Source organism: Protopterus annectens, chromosome 7.part0 (genome assembly GCF_019279795.1).
Source record: "Protopterus annectens isolate FY-2018-M chromosome 7.part0, PAN1.0, whole genome shotgun sequence".
Classification (NCBI taxonomy): Eukaryota; Metazoa; Chordata; order Ceratodontiformes; family Protopteridae; genus Protopterus; species Protopterus annectens.
Window position 1 is genome coordinate 919741222 of NC_056739.1, and position 23817 is coordinate 919765038.

General features: G+C 40.8%; 1 protein-coding gene and 1 long non-coding RNA gene across 5 annotated transcripts in view; both read right to left on the bottom strand.

Annotated features, from left to right (window-relative positions):
• The window catches only part of MYO9A (myosin IXA), a 2281069-nt gene extending 2280042 nt beyond the window's left edge, over window positions 1–1027 (bottom strand). For all 4 annotated transcript variants that reach the window (XM_044077496.1, XM_044077494.1, XM_044077495.1 and 1 more), the window contains exon 1: window positions 118–1027. In XM_044077496.1, the coding sequence (XP_043933431.1) occupies window positions 118–960 (843 nt within the window). In that variant the 5' untranslated portion in view covers window positions 961–1027. The remainder of the gene's footprint in view (window positions 1–117) is intronic.
• Window positions 1028–4619: 3592 nt separating this feature from the next.
• LOC122806790 overlaps window positions 4620–23817 on the bottom strand; it is a 1681281-nt gene continuing 1662083 nt past the window's right edge. Inside the window, exon 5 of the long non-coding RNA XR_006365555.1 lies at window positions 4620–4914. This is a non-coding gene — a long non-coding RNA (uncharacterized LOC122806790). The remainder of the gene's footprint in view (window positions 4915–23817) is intronic.

Genomic DNA, 23817 nt, shown 5'->3' on the forward strand with positions numbered 1-23817 from the left:
GCTAAGTCTCCCCCACTGAAATAAAGCAAATCTGACTGTAAATACTTTAAAGAAAACAAAACAAAAATAAATAAATAAAAATGGCTATTCTGCAAAGTACAACACTGCTTTTCTTACCTCAAGTACAGGCCCAGCTCCCAGAATAATCTGCTCTACTCCACTGGCAAATCCTTTTTGACTGAGAGCAGTAAGGTGATGAATAAGAAAGTTGGTGCTTTGTGTTTTTCCTGATCCACTCTCCCCAGAAATTACAATACATTGATCCTTCTTGGCATGCAACATAGCATGGTAAGCAACATCTGCCACAGCATAAATATGTGGTTCTAACTTCCCTAGTTGATGGTTGTCGTACATTTTAACATATTTTGGATTATAAATAGGCAAAAACTTAAAAGGATTAATGACTATTAAGATGCTGCCCACGTAGGTATAAATTTTTTCCTGTTTAAATCGATTTCTTAGATTTTCCAAAAGGGTTTTCTCATTCAGGTCAGGTAGGCTGCAGAGGTCATCATAATCTTTCTGTTGAGGCTGCGGCAGAAAACCACGTTCCATCATTCTCCGACGTTCTTCGGTCACTTTCAACCAGGACTGCAAGTTCCCATAATGTATAGACCCATCCAAGTTCTTTTCACGCAACAGGAAGCGATAATCCTCACCACTGAAGCGATTCTCAAGTGCCATACGGGGCCACAACATCATGCGCTGGACGGGGCAGTCTGTGGGGTTGAGAATCCATTCTTCTCCCCCGAACTCCTTTACCTCGGCCAAGACATAGCATTTGATTTTGTCCAGCTGCAACTTAACGATGACAGAGTCAATGACCTCTGCAGCCGTGGTGCTCTTCCTGGCTGCAACAGGGCAATAAATTGTCCCTTCTGCAATGCTACCAGGGTAAATGCGCAGTGTGAACTCATTGTCCTCGAAGCGTCGTCTTCCTCCAACATCATGTGCACGCATGTTGGATGACTTCCCATCAGCACCTGCAGCACATCCTTACAACAGTCCCCTTCTTCTTCATGACATCATGCCTGGAAAAGAAAAGAGGTCTATAAATACTTGTTGATAACAGAACATGCATTTTCAATCTAATAGGGCAAAGCAATGAGGCTGTGTTGGCAGTAGAAAACCTGGCACAATATTTTCCAAAAAGATTACTCAAGGACAGTCCTAAAACTACGACATTAAATGGATGATATAACCAATTTCCCTCAAATGTGCTTTAACTTCAGGGTTCAAATAAGATTCACCATGATACTGTGGTATTTGTATTAAACGGCTGGTATGTGCAGAGCTCTGATGTAAAAGCTTTTTTAGTTTATTTGTCAAGATACTGAATGTAACAGAAGCCGAACTCCAACATTTTTGAGAACATTTATCATCAGGAATTTATCACAATTACTGGTATTACTATGAAACACAATTCCATTTATAGGAAAAGCTTTTTAAGCTTTTTGTTATTTTAGTTAAATAATACACGCTGGCTGAGATTAAAAATATCACTGAACATCAAAGAAGTGTTTATAAAGTGTACAAAAAATGTGTGTGTGTGTTATACAGCTGCCTATCATAAAGTCATCACTCATAACTGTTAATGTGAACCAAAAGTTTAACATACTAAGTGAAATGTACAACTGACATACTACAACAGTGAATCACATACTTCAAAACAAACAAATGACAAATCAGAACCATCACACAAATTGAACAAGCATTTCTTTGCAGGGAGGTTGTGACTCTGCCTGCACCTCTGCATCTCACACCCATGCTAAGCATACATACCAACTCTAAGGTCACTAGACCTCAAAGAAAGAGCAATAATACAGACATATAACTCTGAACTTCCACAGCTACACTATAAGTAAACAGGACTTGACCACATTGTTTCAGAAATAAACCTACTTCAGTACATAACAAAAGGCAATCATCCAATTAATACATGTGTTACAAGACTTCCATATCACAATAAAGAATGCTGTGCAAAAGTGTGTTTACGTATTTTGCAACATTTCTAGCAGTAAATACTTAAACTTTCTGAATGGGAATCTTTAATGCACCACTCTTACACTATTAGAACTGTTAGAGCAAAAGCAATCTTCTCTCAAATTATAACCTTTTATCCAAACCCCATTGTCTAATAACTGGTTTGTTTTTCTTTTATCTCAAAAGTATTTCAAAACAATCTAATGATCTCCCTCTGGCAATTAAACTTCTAGTGGTCCTCTTCAAAAAGATACTTTCTCAGCATCAGTAGGATATCCAGTTTTGTCACTGCATGAGGCAAACCAACTAATTTCTGTTATAACAGCATGATTTCCACAACCACCAGAATATTTGTACTGTGCTTTAACTATCAGGCAACCTAATTACAACTGGATAACATTTTCACTATTTGTTTTCCTTGCAATCATCATCTTTGACTGCATACTGTAAACATTTACATGTTTATAATACATGTATTTAAGTAACTGGTCTATGCATTTAAGACGCATGTTATTCATACTACTATTGTCCTACGTTTTAACTTTACCATCTGTACTACATACCTTGAATTCTACAAAGTCTGTGATTGCAATGACTTGAACTTTTCTCCCGTCCACCACTCAATGTAGGTTCTTCCAGTGGGAAATGAAAAAAGCACAGTTGTGTACACTTACCATAAATGTAGATGTTTGAGTGTATTCACTGTAGCAGTCATCACATTTGGGTTATCTGCTTGCAGTAAGTAGCCCTGAGTCTGCCTAAATATCAAAGTCTTTGGTCTTGCGTCGGTTGCTGTCTCATCTTCCATGACGTCAGGTAGTTAGGGGTATAAAGCATGCAGCCGATGCCATTACATCAGTTTTTCTTGACCCAGATGTCAGGTGCCCCATAATGGGAAGCAATTATATACAAAGGTTACACCTCCAACAAAAAAGCAAATACATCAAAAAGCTTTAAGCATAGTAAACAAGAACAGAGGTATAGTCAATAGACGTCAGGGCTGGAGGGAGAGTAACCAGGACTGCAACAGTGAATACACTCGAACATCTACATTTATGGTAAGTGTACACAACTGTACTATGTTCTTTGTGTTTCACTGTTGTAGTCTTCACATTTGGATAGATTCCCAAAGCTAAGGATGGGAGGAGGAAATTAAATAGTATTAGGACCAGCTATAAGGCTCTGCAAGACTGCAGTGGCAAACCAGCTCTGGATTTAGAAAACATTGGCAAGTGGTAATGCTTGGTGAAGGTATGTACAGAACTCCAGGTAGCAGCTTCTAGGATGTCCCTGGTAGGGACACCTCTGAGAAAGGCTGTAGAGGTAGATGCAGCCCTGGTTGAATGTGGTCTAATCCCCTGCAGGGTAGGTTTTCCATGGTGCTTATAGCAGAAATGAATGCACTGGCCTATGCACTTAGAAATGGTTTACTTTGAAATGGCATTCCCCCGCTGCCCCTGCAGCAAATGCAACTAGCAACTGTTCAGATTTCCTGAGAGGTTTAGTCCTGTCCACCATAACCATGAGCAATCACAGTAATAAATAGTCCATGTGTTGCTGGCTGACATCTTAATGCACACCTGCAATGAGGATGCAGTTCCTATATAGTAAGATGGAGGGGGGGTCCTGAATCCATGAAGGCCATGGCAGGTAAAAGGCATACATAAATACAGACATATCACTAATTATAAAATTACAGAATTTCTGTGCCTGTAGACACATACTACATGCAAGCCAACTACACAGCCAGTAACAGGAATCAGTACAGTACAGCAACTAAATCTGGTCAGGTACAAATTCTGAAACAGATGCCTGCTCATTGACAGGTATTACCTTTCACAAACTACAGCAGAATATTACCAGCAACAACTCACAAATCATTACACAAGTGTACAATTTCTAGAAGAATATGAAGCTAAGTCTCCCCCACTGAAATAAAGCAAATCTGACTGTAAATACTTTAAAGAAAACAAAACAAAAATAAATAAATAAAATGGCTATTCTGCAAAGTACAACACTGCTTTTCTTACCTCAAGTACAGGCCCAGCTCCCAGAATAATCTGCTCTACTCCACTGGCAAATCCTTTTTGACTGAGAGCAGTAAGGTGATGAATAAGAAAGTTGGTGCTTTGTGTTTTTCCTGATCCACTCTCCCCAGAAATTACAATACATTGATCCTTCTTGGCATGCAACATAGCATGGTAAGCAACATCTGCCACAGCATAAATATGTGGTTCTAACTTCCCTAGTTGATGGTTGTCGTACATTTTAACATATTTTGGATTATAAATAGGCAAAAACTTAAAAGGATTAATGACTATTAAGATGCTGCCCACGTAGGTATAAATTTTTTCCTGTTTAAATCGATTTCTTAGATTTTCCAAAAGGGTTTTCTCATTCAGGTCAGGTAGGCTGCAGAGGTCATCATAATCTTTCTGTTGAGGCTGCGGCAGAAAACCACGTTCCATCATTCTCCGACGTTCTTCGGTCACTTTCAACCAGGACTGCAAGTTCCCATAATGTATAGACCCATCCAAGTTCTTTTCACGCAACAGGAAGCGATAATCCTCACCACTGAAGCGATTCTACGGGCCACAACATCATGCGCTGGACGGGCAGTCTGTGGGTTGAGAATCCATTCTTCTCCCCCGAACTCCTTTACCTCGGCCAAGACATAGCATTTGATTTTGTCCAGCTGCAACTTAACGATGACAGAGTCAATGACCTCTGCAGCCGTGGTGCTCTTCCTGGCTGCAACAGGGCAATAAATTGTCCCTTCTGCAATGCTACCAGGGTAAATGCGCAGTGTGAACTCATTGTCCTCGAAGCGTCGTCTTCCTCCAACATCATGTGCACGCATGTTGGATGACTTCCCATCAGCACCTGCAGCACATCCTTACAACAGTCCCCTTCTTCTTCATGACATCATGCCTGGAAAAGAAAAGAGGTCTATAAATACTTGTTGATAACAGAACATGCATTTTCAATCTAATAGGGCAAAGCAATGAGGCTGTGTTGGCAGTAGAAAACCTGGCACAATATTTTCCAAAAGATTACTCAAGGACAGTCCTAAAACTACGACATTAAATGGATGATATAACCAATTTCCCTCAAATGTGCTTTAACTTCAGGGTTCAAATAAGATTCACCATGATACTGTGGTATTTGTATTAAACGGCTGGTATGTGCAGAGCTCTGATGTAAAAGCTTTTTTAGTTTATTTGTCAAGATACTGAATGTAACAGAAGCCGAACTCCAACATTTTTGAGAACATTTATCATCAGGAATTTATCACAATTACTGGTATTACTATGAAACACAATTCCATTTATAGGAAAAGCTTTTTAAGCTTTTTGTTATTTTAGTTAAATAATACACGCTGGCTGAGATTAAAAATATCACTGAACATCAAAGAAGTGTTTATAAAGTGTACAAAAAATGTGTGTGTGTGTGTTATACAGCTGCCTATCATAAAGTCATCACTCATAACTGTTAATGTGAACCAAAAGTTTAACATACTAAGTGAAATGTACAACTGACATACTACAACAGTGAATCACATACTTCAAAACAAACAAATGACAAATCAGAACCATCACACAAATTGAACAAGCATTTCTTTGCAGGGAGGTTGTGACTCTGCCTGCACCTCTGCATCTCACACCCATGCTAAGCATACATACCAACTCTAAGGTCACTAGACCTCAAAGAAAGAGCAATAATACAGACATATAACTCTGAACTTCCACAGCTACACTATAAGTAAACAGGACTTGACCACATTGTTTCAGAAATAAACCTACTTCAGTACATAACAAAAGGCAATCATCCAATTAATACATGTGTTACAAGACTTCCATATCACAATAAAGAATGCTGTGCAAAAGTGTGTTTACGTATTTTGCAACATTTCTAGCAGTAAATACTTAAACTTTCTGAATGGGAATCTTTAATGCACCACTCTTACACTATTAGAACTGTTAGAGCAAAAGCAATCTTCTCTCAAATTATAACCTTTTTATCCAAACCCCATTGTCTAATAACTGGTTTGTTTTTCTTTTATCTCAAAAGTATTTCAAAACAATCTAATGATCTCCCTCTGGCAATTAAACTTCTCTAGTGGTCCTCTTCAAAAAGATACTTTCTCAGCATCAGTAGGATATCCAGTTTTGTCACTGCATGAGGCAAACCAACTAATTTCTGTTATAACAGCATGATTTCCACAACCACCAGAATATTTGTACTGTGCTTTAACTATCAGGCAACCTAATTACAACTGGATAACATTTTCACTATTTGTTTTCCTTGCAATCATCATCTTTGACTGCATACTGTAAACATTTACATGTTTATAATACATGTATTTAAGTAACTGGTCTATGCATTTAAGACGCATGTTATTCATACTACTATTGTCCTACGTTTTAACTTTACCATCTGTACTACATACCTTGAATTCTACAAAGTCTGTGATTGCAATGACTTGAACTTTTCTCCCGTCCACCACTCAATGTAGGTTCTTCCAGTGGGAAATGAAAAAAGCACAGTTGTGTACACTTACCATAAATGTAGATGTTTGAGTGTATTCACTGTAGCAGTCATCACATTTGGGTTATCTGCTTGCAGTAAGTAGCCCTGAGTCTGCCTAAATATCAAAGTCTTTGGTCTTGCGTCGGTTGCTGTCTCATCTTCCATGACGTCAGGTAGTTAGGGGTATAAAGCATGCAGCCGATGCCATTACATCAGTTTTTCTTGACCCAGATGTCAGGTGCCCCATAATGGGAAGCAATTATATACAAAGGTTACACCTCCAACAAAAAAGCAAATACATCAAAAAGCTTTAAGCATAGTAAACAAGAACAGAGGTATAGTCAATAGACGTCAGGGGGCTGGAGGGAGAGTAACCAGGACTGCAACAGTGAATACACTCGAACATCTACATTTATGGTAAGTGTACACAACTGTACTATGTTCTTTGTGTTTCACTGTTGTAGTCTTCACATTTGGATAGATTCCCAAAGCTAAGGATGGGAGGAGGAAATTAAATAGTATTAGGACCAGCTATAAGGCTCTGCAAGACTGCAGTGGCAAAACCAGCTCTGGATTTAGAAAACATTGGCAAGTGGTAATGCTTGGTGAAGGTATGTACAGAACTCCAGGTAGCAGCTTCTAGGATGTCCCTGGTAGGGACACCTCTGAGAAAGGCTGTAGAGGTAGATGCAGCCCTGGTTGAATGTGGTCTAATCCCCTGCAGGGTAGGTTTTCCATGGTGCTTATAGCAGAAATGAATGCAGTGGCCTATCCACTTAGAAATGGTTTGCTTTGAAATGGCCTTCCTCTCTGCCCCTGCAGCAAATGCAACTAGCAACTGTTCAGATTTCCTGAGAGGTTTAGTCCTGTCCAAGTAAAATCTAAGTTGTCTGTGCACGTCCAATGAGTGCTGTATTCATTCCCCCTTGCTCTGTGGATTAGAAAAGAAGGTAGGCAAATGAATGGACTGATTAAGGGCCACACTGGATACCACCTTGGGCATGAAGGAGGGATTGGTCCTGAGGGACACCCTGTCCGCATGAAAGATGATGAAGGGTTCCACTGCCATGAGGGCCTGCAATTCAGACACTCTTCTTGTTGAAGTGATAGCTAAAAGGAAGGCTGTTTTCCAAGAAAGGAATTTCAACTCTGCATTTGCAGCTGGCTCAAAGGGAGGTAGAGTGAGTTTTTCTAATACAAATTTGAGGTCCCAGGCTGGAGTAGGGGCTCTACTGGGTGGTCTTAAGTTTTTGGCCTCTCTGAGGAATTGCTTCAGCAGTGGATGAGAGAAGAGGGATGGTTCTGTATTGTAGTGAGCTGAAATGGCTGAGGCATGAATTTTGATGGAGGAAAAGGAAAGGCCCTTGTGAAGCATCTCAGTTAAGTATTGAAGAATCTGAGGTAAATTGGGCACTACTGTGCCCATCCCCTGAGTCTGGGTCCAGAAACAGAATTGTTTCCATTTTTCAGCATAGCATTTTCTAGTACTAGGCCTCCTTGCCTCTAGAATGACATCCATCACTTGTTTACTGAGGGATGGTAATGGAGAGATCAGGTAATTGGCCAGGCTGCCAGGTTCAAGGTTCAAGGTTTGAAGCTGTGGGTGCAGAATCTGGCCCTCCTGCTGGGACAGCAGAGTAGGGGTCTGAGACAGGTGCCATGGTGTCAGCAGTGACACTGTGCAAGAGGGGGTACCAGTGTTGGCATGGCCAGTCTGCTGCAATCGGTATTGTCCTTGGTTTGTCCTGTTTGATCTTTAGTAGTACCTTGGAGAGGAGAGGCAGAGGGGGAAAGGTGTAAACTGATAGGTTTTTCCAGGTAAAGGACAGGGCATCCACTTTCCAAGCTTGACTGTGGGGAGTCCTTGTGAAGAATTTGTCCAATTGGTAGTTCTGGGGGGAGGCAAACAGGTCTATCTCTGGGCTCCCCCATTTGTTTCCTAACATTTTTAATATCTTTGGTTCCAGTTTCCACTTGTATGGATCCATGAGATTTCTGCTTAGGTCATCTGCCAGTGTATTTAGCTTTCCTGGCAGGAATTGAGCCTGTAGGTGCACTTGGTAGCTCAAGGCTGTGTTCCACAGAGGCATGGCTAGTCTGCAGAGAGGGTGTGAATGGGTTCCTCCCTGCTTGTTTATGTACCACACATAACAGTGGTGTTTGTCCATCTTTACCAATAATTGTCTTGGAAGAATGTGGTCCTTGAAGGCTGTCAGAGCATTCTGTACAGATAACATTTCTTTTTGATTCAAAAACACTGACTGAGGTATGGCTCTAGTTCAAAGAAAAAGGTAAAAAAGCATTAAAAAAATTCTTCAGTAGCAGTACTGGTTTATTACAAAGAGACACAAGCGCTTTCACCAATGCTTCATCAGGTGTACTCAATCAGATAATAACCATACCTTATATAGTAAAATCTATTGACATCACTTAGCATGCAGTATAGTATTTAAAAAGACACACATATAAAAACACTTGTTAAAAACATATCAATATACATAAATTGTATAGTATAAAATAAATAAATAAAATATGTATGTTCACAAAAATATATTGTAAGATACATAAAATAAAAATAATAATAAAAACACCTCATCTCTTCAGACCCCTTTTTAAAAGAACTGGTCTGATAGGTAGACTTTCATTTAACCCATGTCCAAAATTGGCCCTTAGCATAACAATCCATCTAGCCTCTATCTCCTCAATTCTTAATCTAACATCACCCCCTCTGATATTCTCAGATGTTGTGGAAAGAACCTGAAATTTAAAAGTGTGATTGTTACCTGTTCTACTGACATGTTTGGCTAGGGCATTAAAAATAGTACCCTTTTTAATATGATAGACATGCTGACCTGCAGTTGTTTCTATGTAGGTAAGACTGACCGAGCTCTGAGGGAAAGGATAAAAGAGCATGTCTATCATATTAAAAAGGGTACTATTTTTAATGCCCTAGCCAAACATGTCAGTAGAACAGGTAACAATCACACTTTTAAATTTCAGGTTCTTTCCACAACATCTGAGAATATCAGAGGGGGTGATGTTAGATTAAGAACTGAGGAGATAGAGGCTAGATGGATTGTTATGCTAAGGGCCAATTTTGGACATGGGTTAAAATGAAAGTTTACCTATCAGACCAGTTCTTTTAAAAAGGGGTCTGAAGAGATGAGGTGTTTTTATTATTATTTTTATTTTATGTATCTTACAATATATTTTTGTGAACATACATATGTATTTATATTTTATACTATACAATTTATGTATATTGATATGTTTTTAACAAGTGTTTTTATATGTGTGTCTTTTTAAATACTATACTGCATGCTAAGTGATGTCAGTAGATTTTACTATATAAGGTGTGGTTATTATCTGATTGAGTACACCTGATGAAGCATTGGTGAAAGCGCTTGTGTCTCTTTGTAATAAACCAGTACTGCTACTGAAGAATTTTTTATTGCTTTTTTACCTTTTTCTTTGAACTGGAGCCATACCTCAGTCAGTGTTTTTGGATACTTATTCGTTGGTGTTACTGGGGTTCCTGTTTGGTGTGAATTTTTGCTTCTTGTTATTTCTTTTTGATTGATATGCAGGGGCATTTGACTTGGGTTCCATTTGCCCTGAATGCACTTCCCTGCGAAATGAGCCCCCCATGCATAGTCTGATGTGTCTGTTGTTAGGGTTTGGGTGGCAGGGGGTACAGTGAATGGCAGTCCCTTGTTTTGGTGGCAGGCCTCTGCCCACCAAAGGAAAGTACAGTTTTGTGCCTACCATAAATGTAGATGTTCGAGTGTATATACTGCTGCAGTCATCACACTTGGGTTATCCTGCCGTCAGGCGGTCCCCGCAGTCGGCCGAATCCCAAAGTCCTGGTCCGGCGTCGGTTGTTGTCGCATCTTCCCTGACGTCAGTGTGACAGGGGTATAAAAGAGGCAGCCGACGCCATTTTCTTCAGTTTTTCTTGCCCCAGATGTCAGGTGCCCCCAACTAGGAAGGCAATACAATCACTATGCAAAAATACCTTAGTAGATAAACAATAGTACTAGCTGATAGCAAATACACCATATAGACATGCATCCAATTGATTGATGTACATGGGGTTATAACTAACACCCTGGTATGTACAGGGGATGGTGGGAGGGTAACCTGGACTGCAGCAGTACATACACTCAAACATCTACATTTATGGTGGGTACAAAACTGTACTATGTTCATCGTGTTATACTGCTGCAGTCATCACACTTGGGTTGAATCCCAAAGCTATGGATGGGAGGCTGGTACTAAACTCGGTTAGGTGAAGCTAGGATGCCCTGCAGAACAGCAGTGGCAAAACCAGCTCTGGTTTTTGAGTATAATGGAAGGTGGTAGTGCTTGGTAAAGGTGTGCACTGAACTCCAAGTAGCTGCCTCCAGAATGTCCTTGTTTGGAACCCCCCTGAGAAAGGCTGCTGAGGTTGCTGTAGCCCTGGTAGAATGGGACCTAATATTAACAGGCACTGCTTTCCCATGGTGCGAGTAGCAAAAGCGGATGCAATGTGCTATCCATTTGGAGATGGTCTGTTTGGAAATAGCCTTTCCTTGTGAACCTGCAGCATAGGATACAAAGAGTTGGTCAGTTTTTCTGAAGGTCTTTGTCTTATCCAAATAGTAACGTAGCTGTCTGTGAATGTATAAAGAGTGAAGGAGTCTTTCTCCTTTATTCTGGGGGTTTGGATAAAAGGTGGGTAAATGAATGGTCTGATTCAAAGCCACACTGGATACTACCTTTGGCATAAAGGTAGGGTTAGTTCAGAAGAGACTCTGTCCTGATGGAAAATGATGAAAGGTTCCACTGCCATGAGTGCCTGTAGTTCTGAGACCCTGCGTGCTGAGGTAATAGCCAGCAACAGAGCTGTTTTCCATGACAAGTACTGTAGTTCTGCTGAGAAGGCTGGTTCGAAAGGAGGCAGTGTTAATTTTTCTAAAACGAAGTTGAGGTCCCAAGCTGGCATTGGGGGTTTTCTGGGGGGTCTTATATTCTTAGCCCCTCTGAGAAACTGCCTTAGTAAAGGGTGTGATAAAATGGGAGGATCCGTATTATACTGAGCTGAAATGGCTGAAGCATGGATCTTAATGGATGAGAAAGAAAGGCCTTTGTGTAGCATCTCAGTTAAGTATTGCAGTATTTGAGGAATGTTTGGTATCCCAGGATTTTGGCCTTTAGCCTGGTTCCATGCACAAAATCTTTTCCATTTGTCTGAGTAAGTTTTTCTGGTGCTGGGCCTCCTGGCCTCCAAAATGACATTCATGATGTCCTTTGAGAGAAGTGTTGATTGATAATTCAAGGTATTCTCCATGCAGCTAAATTTAAAGTTCTGAGCTGGCTGTGAAGGATCTGAGAGGTTTTTTGAGTCAACAGAAGTGGGAACTGAGGCAAGATCCATGGAGGGCTGTGAGTCAAGTTCCTTAGTAATAGGTACCAGTGCTGGCGTGGCCAGTCCGGAGCAATGAGTATCATTTGTGGTTTCTCTGATCTGACTTTCAATAATACCTCGGTCAATAGCGGTAGTGGTGGGAAGGCATAGACTGTCAATGCTGTCCAACTGAATGATAGGGCGTCCACATTCCAGGCTAGGGAATGATAAGTCCTTTTGCAAAATTTCTGTAGTTGGCAATTGTTGAAGGAGGCAAATAGATCTATGTCTGGGCGTCCCCACCATTGAGTTATCATTGAAAATACTTGTGAGTGTAGTCTCCACTCGTAAGGATCTGCCATATTTCTGCTTAATTTGTCTGCCAATATGTTTTCCTTTCCTGGCAGGAATTGTGCTTGCAGTTGTATTTGGTAAGTCAATGCTGTGTTCCACAAGGTCATTGCCTGTCTGCATAAAGGGTAGGAGTGTGTTCCTCCCTGTTTGTTTATGTACCACATAACTGTGGTGCTGTCTGTCCTTATTAGTAGTCGTCCTGGATGCAAGAGGTCCTTGAAGGCAGTCAGCGCATTTTGTACAGCTAGCATCTCCTTTTGGTTGATGTAAAGATGCATTCTGTTTTGCAGACCATTTGCCCTGTATGCACTGTCCTGCCATGTGTGCTCCCCAGTCGTAGTCTGAAGAATCTGTTGTCATAGTTTGGTTTGCTGGAGGTAAGACAAAAGGAAGACCCTTGTTTATTTGACATGCTTGAGCCCACCATAGGAACTCTTTTTGAAGGCAGGGAATGAGAGGTATACTTGATTCGAGGCTGTGCCTCTGTTGAGTCCATACACTTTTCAGGTATCATTGTAATTTCCTCATATGCAGCTTTGCATATGGGATTAGCTGAATGCAGGATGCCATGAACCCCAATGCCTGCAGGATTTTCCTTGCAGTGAGCTGGGTAAAAGTTGCCATCTGTTTGAAGTATTGAGTCAATTGTTTTTGTTTGTCTGGCGTGAGATAAGCCATCTGGGCCATTGTATTTAAGCTGGCACCCAGGAATATTATCTGTTGCGAGGGTATTACCTTTGACTTCTTTTTGTTTACTGTGTACCCTAGGCAACTGAGCAGCTTTGTTACAAATGCCAGATGCTGTAATAGAATGCCTTTGCTGTCCGCTTGGATCAGGCAGTCGTCCAGATATGGATAAATTTGTATTCCTCATTATTTGCAGTATGCAATTACTGATGCCAGGCATTTCGTAAATACTCTGGGTGCAGTGGATAAGCCAAAGGGCAATGCAGAGAATTGATAATGCGTTGTACCTGCAAAAAATCTGAGGAATCTTCTGCAATCTTGTCTGATAGGGACATGCAGGTATGCCTCTGAGGTCCAACGTTACCAGCCAAGACTCCTTGCCCAGCATGGGAAGAAGCTGCTGTAGTGTGAGCATTTTGAATTTGGGCACCTCCAGGTATGTGTTTAGAATTGAGAGGTCTAAAATGGGTCTCCAGGCTTTGTCCTTTCTTGGGACCAGAAATAGTCTTGAGTAAAAACCTTGGCCTTGCTCCTTTGTAGGTACCTTTTGAATTGCTTTCATATCCACGAGAGCTGAAATTTGCATTTGTGCCTCTGCCCATTGGTTTGGAGTCAGATTTGGCATGCCTCTCATCCGTGGTAAAGTGTGAAAATGAAATCTGTAGCCTCAGGTAAGAATATCCAGAACCCATTTGTCCTTTGTTATGATGCGCCACTTTTGTGGAAATGGAGCCAGTCTTCCTCCCAAAGGTGCTGCCAGGGCAATTTTGCTTGGCAGGTGAAGAGGGAAGTCATTGTGTTTGTTTCCTGAAGGGTTGAGATCTTTCATCTCCACCTCTTTGAGTTGTTGTATGCCATTGTCTAGGCCTGAAAGAACCCTGTGGCTGGCCTCTGCCACTTGGGCATCTGTACCTACCTCTTTGGGGTCTGTCTGATGCAGGAAAGGACCAGTTTTTTGATAGCCAGTTTCTGCTGAAACGAGGAGGTTGTACCTGTAAAAAATCTTTAACTGTTTCCATAGATTTTGCCTTTTCTTCCATTTTCTTTAAAACTTCCTCTGCTTTGACACCAAATAACACATCTTTCTGCAATGGAGCATCCAATAATTTTGCTTTGACATATTCTGGAAAGGCTTGTTCTTTACGCCAAGCATGCCTACATATTACAGACCCTGTGACAGCTGCTCTACATGAGGCATCCAATGAATCAAAACCACACTGCAAGGTATGCTTTCCCACCTGTTCTGCTGCATGCAGCAAATCCTGCATCTCTTTAAAATCAGGTTGATCTGTCTGAGGGATCATTTTCTGCTTTAACTGTGTAATCAAGTACTGCTGGTATTTTAGCATGTGGAATTGGCAGTTTAAGGCCATCATGGCCAAAGTGGCAGACGTATATACTTTCTTCCCCCATCTTTCTAATGCTCTAGAATCTCTTTTAGAAGGTAGTGGATTCTTAGCAGTAGAGGCCTTAACCCCTTTGGGACCCTGGGAAATGGTTTTGGGGTCTGCAGCTGGACTTTTATATAAAAACTTATGAGTATCAGGAACTCGGTAGTATCTGTCTGGTTTAGCTGGTGCTGGTGGTAAGGAATCTGGGTTTAGACTAGATTTGGTGTAAACATCATCCAAAATGTCTAAAACTGGAGGAATTGCCAGGGGTCTATGCTGTGGAAGAAGAAGGAACTCACGGAGTCTTTTCTTAGAGTCAGAGTAATCTTGGCCTTCCCAGTGGAAGTGTTCCCTCATGGTGTGTAAAGTTTCCCCAAAAGAGTAGTCTTCAGGGGGGGAGACAGAGGGAATGGACTCTTCAGCATCTGAGTCTTCATAAGGAGGGAAAGAGTAATCCTGGTCCTCAGAGATGCCTGAGGAAATGGATGCTTGGTCAGAGGAAGGGTAATCTTCCTCCAGTCTAGGCCTTTGTCAGGTGGGGGTTGGGAATCCCCTGATAAGGATAATTAAGTCCTCAGCCATCTTAAGCATCTGTGTTTTAGGCATAGGGGCCTGTGGGGGGTTGAGTATACCTGGTTTCCTAACTTTCAAGGGGCTTTAAGTTTAGCATAAGACTTAGTAGAGATAGTTGTCTGTTTGAAGACACCTTCAGAAACCGAAGGCCTATCCAAAATTTCCGGATCACCGTCAGGGCTGGCGCCCGAGGGGTGAGATGGAACCGGCTCCTGAGGCCCAGCTGATTCGGTCTGGGAGGCCGTCAGAATTTCTGAATCAGCGGTAGTCAGGGGCTGCGTAGGCACCTCGCTGAAAACCGGAGAACCGGTGACAGGCCTTGCTGAGGCCTCGGTGTCTGGTCTTGGCCTTGGCTGCCTGTCCTTATCCTTGCGTTTTTTAATCATTGCTGATGTCGGTAGTTCCGACGGCATGCTATAATTAAATTTTCTGCCAAAATAATGCTGGGCAAAATCTGCCCGACTCTTAATTGTATGTTTGTTGAACCTAGCACAAAACCAACAACCAGAGACGTCATGGTCTGGGCCTAGGCAAGGAATACAGTAAGAATGAAAATCCTTATGAGGTATTTGCTTCCCACAAGAAATGCAATTATTAACTTTGTCTGACATCGGTCTGAGGCAAGAAAAGTTTCCCCAACGGGGTACTTGGCTTTAGAGAAGACTTCAGGCTGAAATTCAATTCGAAAATCTCAGGAGCTGGCCAACCGGCACTTGCGAACTGCTTCTGCTTCGGGCACCATGTGGCAAGAAAGACTGAAGAAAATGGTGTCAGCTGCCTCTTTTATACCCCTGTCGCACTGACGTCAGGGAAGAAGCGAAGACAACCGACGCCGGACCAGGACTTTGGGATTTGGCCAACTCCGGGACCGCCTGACGGCAGGATAACCCAAGTGTGATGACTGCAGCAGTATAACACAATGAACATCTCTAGCTGTAGACAAGGTATGATAGGAATCATTAATTCTAGATCCTGAGAATGTTGGCACCATAGGCTTTTTAGATACCATTGTAGTTTCCTCATATGCAGTCTTGCATATGGAATTAGCAGAATGCAGGAGGCCATGAATCCCTGGGCTTGCAGTATTTTCCTTGCAGATAGCTGGGTCTTTGTGGCCAGTAGTTTGAAGTAGACTGTCAAATTAACTTGTTTCTCTGGTGTGAGATAGGCCATCTGGGAAGTTGTATTCAAACTTGCTCCCAGGAATACAATTTGCTGGCAGGGTACAAGATGGAATTTCTTTTCGTTTATGGTGTACCCCAGAGAAATTAACAATTTCTTTACAAATGCCAGATGATTCAATAGTATGTCCTGGCTTTCTGCCTGAATTAGACAATTGTCCAGGTATGGGTATATTTGAATATTTCTTTGCCTGCAAAAGACAATGACTGGAGTTAGGCACTTTGTGAATACCCTGGGCACAGTAGATAAGCCAAAGGGCAGTGCAGAGAACTGACAGTGCATCTAGCCTGCTTTGAAGTGTAGGTATCTTCTGCAAGATTCCCTTATTGGGATGTGCAGGTAGGCTTTCTTTAAATCCAGTGTTGCCAACCAGGCATCTTTGCCTAGCATAGGAAGCAGCTGATGAAGAGTTAGCATCTTGAATTTTGGGATTACCAAAAATGTGTTTAGGATAGACAGGTCCAGGATAGGACGCCAGGAATTGTCTTTTCTGGATACCAGAAACAGTCTTGAGTAGAAACATTGTCCCCATTTTTCTTCTGGGAAAGGTTGAATAACCCTGATGCTTAAAAGAAAGAGAACTTGCTTTTGAGCCTCTGCCCACTGATTTCAGGGTAAATTTTGGCAACCGTTTGGGGTTGGTAAGGAGTGGAAGTGGAATCCACCTTATTCCACACCATGTAATAGATGCAACTTTTGTTCCTATATACTGTCAGACCCTATATTCATACATCCGTTAGGGCTTGGTAGCTATACACTACGTACACATGGTGATTGTATGTCAATTGATGTGGTGTATATGGCATCCTGCATAGGATGCCCTGCGTTCTACATTGGGAAGACCAATAGGTGTCTTAGAGACAGGATCCGCGAACATGTTTACCATATTAGGAAAGGCAACATGCGTAATGCTTTAGCCAAACATGTCCATGATAGAGGGGAAGGTCACTCTTTTAAATTTAGAATATTAGAGAAGATCTCCAGAACCAATAGAGGGGGTGATGTGGAAACCTATACAGAAGCCCAAGAAACGAACTGGATCATTAAATTTAGATCTGATATGCCCCCAGGACTCAATGGGAAAGTTCCACTACAACCCCTCCTTAAAATGAGGAGGTTGAGATATAAATAGATTTATTTTATAATCATATTTATTAGTTATGTTTCACATTTTTATATAGGGCAGTCAGTAGATTCTACATATATATATATTTTTATTGTTATATAGCACATTTGCCCTGAAGTATGTTTGTTTAAATATACATTAGATATATTATATGTGAATATGAGCACATTGTATTATATTATCTGATGAATGTTTTATTATATACATGTGTTTTTATAGATCATGATGTTCTATTGTATTGTTGATGGATTTAAGTAATACTGCAGCTTTAAAAGTTATAGATGGATTTCCCGCTTTTTTGTGTGTTTAATCATAAATCATTGTAGGGTCTCTGGTTTTAAGGTCTGAAGAAGCTATTTAGCGAAAGCGCTAACCTGTATTGCAATAAATTCTCTTTTATACAACAGTTTTGATTGCGTTGGTTTGGATTTTACGTACTTGGAGCTATTTGATTTATGGGACTGTATATCTACGTATTATACCCCTTCATTGTTTTGCTCTTGTGCTACTTGTTTTGTTAATATAAGATTATATATTATACAATAAATTTGCAACAAGGTTTTGCACACTAAAAATGAGTTCAACCAAATGTTAAAAAAGTGTATTAAATCCTTTTAAGGGGTACCTCCCTTTTTACTAACATCAATACTTGTGGTGGTGGAGAGTGAGGGATGAGCCTTTCTTTAGTGTCACAAACAATACTTTTCACATTGCCTTTCAACTTCCCATGGAATCTGTAATTGCTTCTGGAACACTAACAAATGAATAGGGCAGGCATAAACGAACTTCTCTGAAGACAGTGACCCGGGTCCACATGGAGAAACAATACCCCAAAACACTGATGTTCTATTTTTCCTACAAAATAAGTCTTGAATTCGGGCTGCCTGAGTCATAAAAACCCAGGATTTTCATGGAATTTGGCATTTCAGGAGAGAGCATTCATTCATTATAACTTGTTACCCTCATCACTTTACTACTGATAATACCTACTACACTATTTGCAGTGTACAGCACTGGCAGTAATGTAAAGTGACTAACATGAGACTGAAAAGAAACACACAAGATACTCACAGTAACAACAAAGCAAGCTGCCACTCTATCTTGTTGGTGTAAACACATGGAGTAAACACCTGGCACATAAAGCAGAACAACTACCCCAGAATGACAAAAGTTACTTTTCATTGTTCAAGTACTAAATAGTTATTGCTGCACATGAAGTTTAAGGGTGGCCAACACCTGCTATGAATCATAAAGGGCTGATTCATTCAGCAATTAAACTGGGAGTTTTCAAAATATGAAACAGGATAAAGTGCGTGACACAAAAAGACAATACAAATGTCTATATTTAAGTCACGGGTATGACCCAGGAAAACATAATTGCAACCAATTAATGGCTACAGAATGACTTCAGAAAGTTAAGAGTCGATTAAAAAGCCACATAATGACTAAGGTCTTAACAAATGCATTTTAAACTAAAACATAAAAAGCTCCTTCATATCTTACGGCTACTGAAAAACAGAGAACATTACTCACTTGTAATTTCCAGTTCTATGAGCACTACCGTTTCAGTCTAACTTTCTTGCCATCAAACAAAAAGCATACACAGCACTGTTTCAGATTAAGGAAAAGACAGACGTAGGATATTTAATAAATAAGACACCCTTTTCTATAAGAAGCATAGTTCTACTGTACATCTGAACTAAGTTTATAAACTAGGGAATTTCAACAAATTCAGAATCCAAGCTCTATTTTAGTAATACAAATCATAAAGGTGGTGTACTATTTTTGCACTGCATGACATTTAAATGATAATTCAAAAGGTTAGAAATTTGTCTTGTCTGTAAATATTATTTTCACTCTGTGTTGGGGAAGGCAACAGAAGGAGGAGGAGGAGTGACTAAATGGAAAGTAAGAAACATAAAGCCACAAGAACAACCAGAAAACGGATACATATGTGAGTAGAGATTTTGTTTAGGAAAGAATGAGCTATTAGGAAGCTAGAGTAGCATTCATAGGAGGAATTCAAAGCAGAGGAAGTCCACACGTTGAAATAAAAACAACAGACGATCTGGTCACCTAATGTTAAAATAAGAGATGCACTGATACACACAAGAGAGAATAAAAGGTAGGAAAACAATATGTCAACGACAGAACCTATGCAGAGAATAAATGGTCTGATACAGCAAATAAAGACACCATACAAAGCAATAACAGCAGAAGCAAAAGTTAAATCAGAGTCAGAGCATATATAGCGTGTTATTGCCTGGAGACCGAGACAAAATCAGGCATGGAGAAAAATAACTTTTGTGAAGAAAAGCTCAATAAGCATTAAAAAAAATGGGACCAGTACTTTGCTGTGAAGCATCACATTAACTGTGAATGCTTTTTGTGGATGGGACCAGAATGTACAGAAAAGGCCATGCAATGTTAAACTAAGATCTGGAAAGATATTGGAGGTAATAATGCAACAGGTTAACGATAAATGCCACACAAAAGGCTGTGTAAAAACTGATGGGTCTGGCCAATCAAACCCCTAAAACAGAGCTCTACAGAAGCCTACTTAGACCAGTCCAGACATGAACGTACCATGTTGCCAAGGCCTGGAACTCATTATCTGTATCCATCAGGTCAATACCCACCCACACATAATTCACAACCATTCTGAAAAACCTCCTAGCCAAAGCTGGCTCTGTTCCTGGTCAGCACTAGGATAAACTGTATCCTTAAATGTGAACAAGTATCTATTCGCACCTTACATCTGCTTACTCTTCCTTCTTCACTCACATCCTTAGTTCGATCAATTACTCTCCAATGGCTTTCTCTCCAAATATACCATAAGCCTGCTCTGCCCTCACTTCATGTTGCAATTCCTGCTAGTATTACAATAACGTACCTTTAACGTCTATTTAAACTGGCTAAAATTTCTCTGTTAAATTATTATTAAATAACCTGTATCTATTCTTAACCAATGTTTTCAAGTTACGTCAAATTTCATAGGTTCATAGGTAGGTACTAGGCTATCTGCCCGAAGGCATTTATAAGCCTAGCCAGAATGTGTTGGCTTTCGCTGCACCCTTAGATTAGTCCCCTGTGCCTCTGTCCAGCAGAGCCATTGAAGTGATCACTGGGGTAAACTTTCTGTTTCCCATCCACTCGTCAAGGTTTCTCTTGAAGACGGTTAGCGAGAACCTCTGCCTAATGTAGATTGGAATCTTGTTCCAGAGCATGGGAAGTCTTTGTGACAGGAGTCTATCCCTCCAGCACGTCCTATTTAGTGTTGTGGTGAGATTTACATCCCTGGAGTGTGTGGCTTGAAGGGATATGGTTTTCTTTAGGTGGAGCATGTCCATCAACTCTGGGTTGGACATGGCCTTGTATGTCATGCAGAGATCACCTCTGAGTAGGCGGTATGCAACCGAGTACAGCTGGAGTTTCTTCAGTCGAGCTGCATAAGGCATCTGCTTGAGGCCAGTGATCCTCTTGGTGAGGTACTTCTGAGGTCTTTCCAATTGTTGCAGGTTGTATACATATATCTCATATAATTATTTAAACTGTAGCTGTTTTTTGTATTATTTTTAGAGACAGTAAAATTATTGATCTTAAAATGTTCAATAATACTTTTTTCGCACTCCACTAAAAATGGGCTGATACCCAGTTGAACTTTCCTGGTAATCAAATATCAATAAATAAAAGAAATATTACATTTTACGGATATCTTTTTATGTAGTGATATAAATCATAAAAAAAAGTCTGCGTGATACAATTATATTCCTTAAGCTGATTTGTTTGAAAACATCCATCCCACTATGACAACAGAAAAGAATGTTTTGCTCTGCACTGCCACTGTAATCCAGTGGTCAGATTCACCTCAAGAAATATCACTGTGTGTGGTTTGCAGAGGTTTTCTGCTCAAGTGAAAAAAAGAAATCAGTTCTAGACACGGTAAGAGATGGGATCAACCTGTTCATTAGGTACGTAACTGTACATAAGGATATGTTACTTTAATACAAACACTACATCCAATATGGCAACAATATACCTCACAGAGTAATTTGACTAATGCAGTTAGCCTGTAAGTAGCAACTAAACATGAGGAGGATGCCAAAGCTATTCAGATAACAAGGATCAAGAAACTATGCTACCAAAATTCAGCACTAGTTTTGACCTGGTTCATCACAAAATTGTGAACAGTTTCCTTACTGACACCCTTACAGATTTTGTCCAGAAGGAAATCTCTTTGATGAAGCATGCTCCAATACCTAAAAGCAAAAATTGTACTTCTAAGGAGCTGCCTTACTATCTTGTTCATTCTTCCTTGAACAACAGCCCACCAGCCCATTCATTCCCTTTGACAGTGAAAAATAGACTTTGTGGGAAATAAGGCCTATGTCCCTGCACAACAGCTTTAACTTCCACAAATAGTTATGTCAGGCATATGTGGGCTGCAAAATGTGCAGCCTTTGGCTCGTGGTGCCAGGTGCACAGGAAGCAAGAGCAAAAACTGCAATCCTCTTTGTGGATCAATGAAATACACTTTTAAATACAATTTACTTGAAATGCATTCCTTTAAATGACTCACCTGGATAAATATTTTACTTATTTATTTCATAAACCTACATGTTCCCAGCAGAGATTTATTAGTGACTTTACAATATTTCTCATGCTGTTTGTTAATTAGTTAAGGATCAGGCTTCCACTCATGCTAGTAACCTAGATTTCTTGCTCAGACCAACTTATGTACTGCTCTTCCATGATGGGATGCGTATGGCTGACAAGACGTGATGTTCTGTAACACCCACTCCCAAAATGGCTAAACTGCATGAAGTCATCTTCCAGGAACTAGATTCTCCATTTTTTTACAACAGTACAATTCTGCTGTCTACTGTGTCCTTTGTATGCTTTGTAATACAAAAATAATGGCTTCCAAAACCAGGAAAACTATGATGCTGTACTATGTTCAAGGGTGACTCTAACTTACATATACTAATGCCATACTTGATCAATGTTAGAGAAAGCAGAAAACCCCCATAACAGTACAGATAGGTCTTATGCAAACAGCAATCCCGCAGTGTCTACATGTTAGGGATATAACCTACAGGCAAAATAAATTCAGGACTATATATTTTTGTTGCTACTTTGACATCAAACTCAATCAGCTTATCAAAAGCAGTATGGATTAGTTGGCTCTGTAGAACACAAACATAGAGCAAAAACAATGCAAGGTTAATCAGCTACTCTGAGCCCGGAAAAGTTGAGTGCAGGACAATTTACTGCAAGTTCAACTATACTAGTGAGACAGGAAAGGTTTTCAGCCAAAGGGCTAGTAGTTCTCAATGGAGGCTGAAAAGTTTAGTCCAGTAGGCTAAACAGAGGATACAGCAAAACACAAACCTCTCCATAGGTATCACAACATTATACTGGGACACTCTGGTCTCCTCTCTATCTGCTCCTCAGTTGCTTACACACAGTTCCCCACTAACAGGGCCCCTAGTTTGTTGGGGGTGGGTGAGAGAAAGTACAGTTTTGTACCTATCATAAATGTAGATGTTCGAGTGTTCACCCTGCTGCAGTCATCACACTTGGGTTATCCTGTCGTCAGGCGGTCCCGCAGTCGGCCAGAATTCCAAAGTCTTGGTCCGGCGTCGGTTGCTGTCGCCTCTTCCCTGACGTCAGTGTGCCAGGGGTATATATATATAATGCAACCGATGACATTTTCTTCAGTTTTTCTTGCCCCGGATGTCAGGTGCCCCCAAAAAGGTGGTCAGAAATGAGTACCAAAAGGAGTAACCACAGCACAAACACAAAATCCCTTCAGCTATAAGCAAATACATCAGTAAGGCATAGAAGAGATATAGCCAGTAGATCAGAGGGGATGGAGGGGGGGTAACCTGGACTGCAGCAGGGTGAACACTCGAACATCTACATTTATGGTAGGTACAAAACTGTACTATGTTCATCGTGTTACCCTGCTGCAGTCATCACACTTGGGTTGAATCCCAAAGCTAAGGTTGGGGGGAGGTATCATAGAGGGTTAGTGGAGGCTATAAGGCCCTGCAGAACTGCAGTGGCGAAGCCCGCCCTGGACTTTGAGTAAAGAGGTAAGTGATAGCGTTTGGTAAAGGTGTGTACTGAACTCCAAGTTGCAGCTTCTAAAATTTCCTTGGTTGGAACCCCCCTGAGAAAGGCTGTAGAGGTAGCTGTTGCCCTGGTAGAGTGGGATCTGATGGTAGCTGGAACTGGTTTCCCATGATGGGTATAGCAGAAATGTATGCAATGACCTATCCATTTAGAAATGGTTTGCTTTGATATAGCCTTCCCTTGAGAAGCTGTAGCATAGGATACAAAGAGCTGGTCAGATTTTCTGAAAGCCTTAGTTTTGTCCAAATAGTAACAAAGCTGCCTGTGAATGTCCAAGGAATGCAGGAGTCTTTCACCTTTGTTCTGTGGATTGGGGAAGAAGGTGGGTAAGTGGATGGTTTGATTTAAAGCTACACTGGAAACCACCTTAGGCATAAAGGAAGGATTAGTTTGTAGAGAAACTCTGTCTTGATGAAAAATGAGGAAAGGTTCCACTGCCATTAGTGCCTGTAGCTCTGAGACTCTTC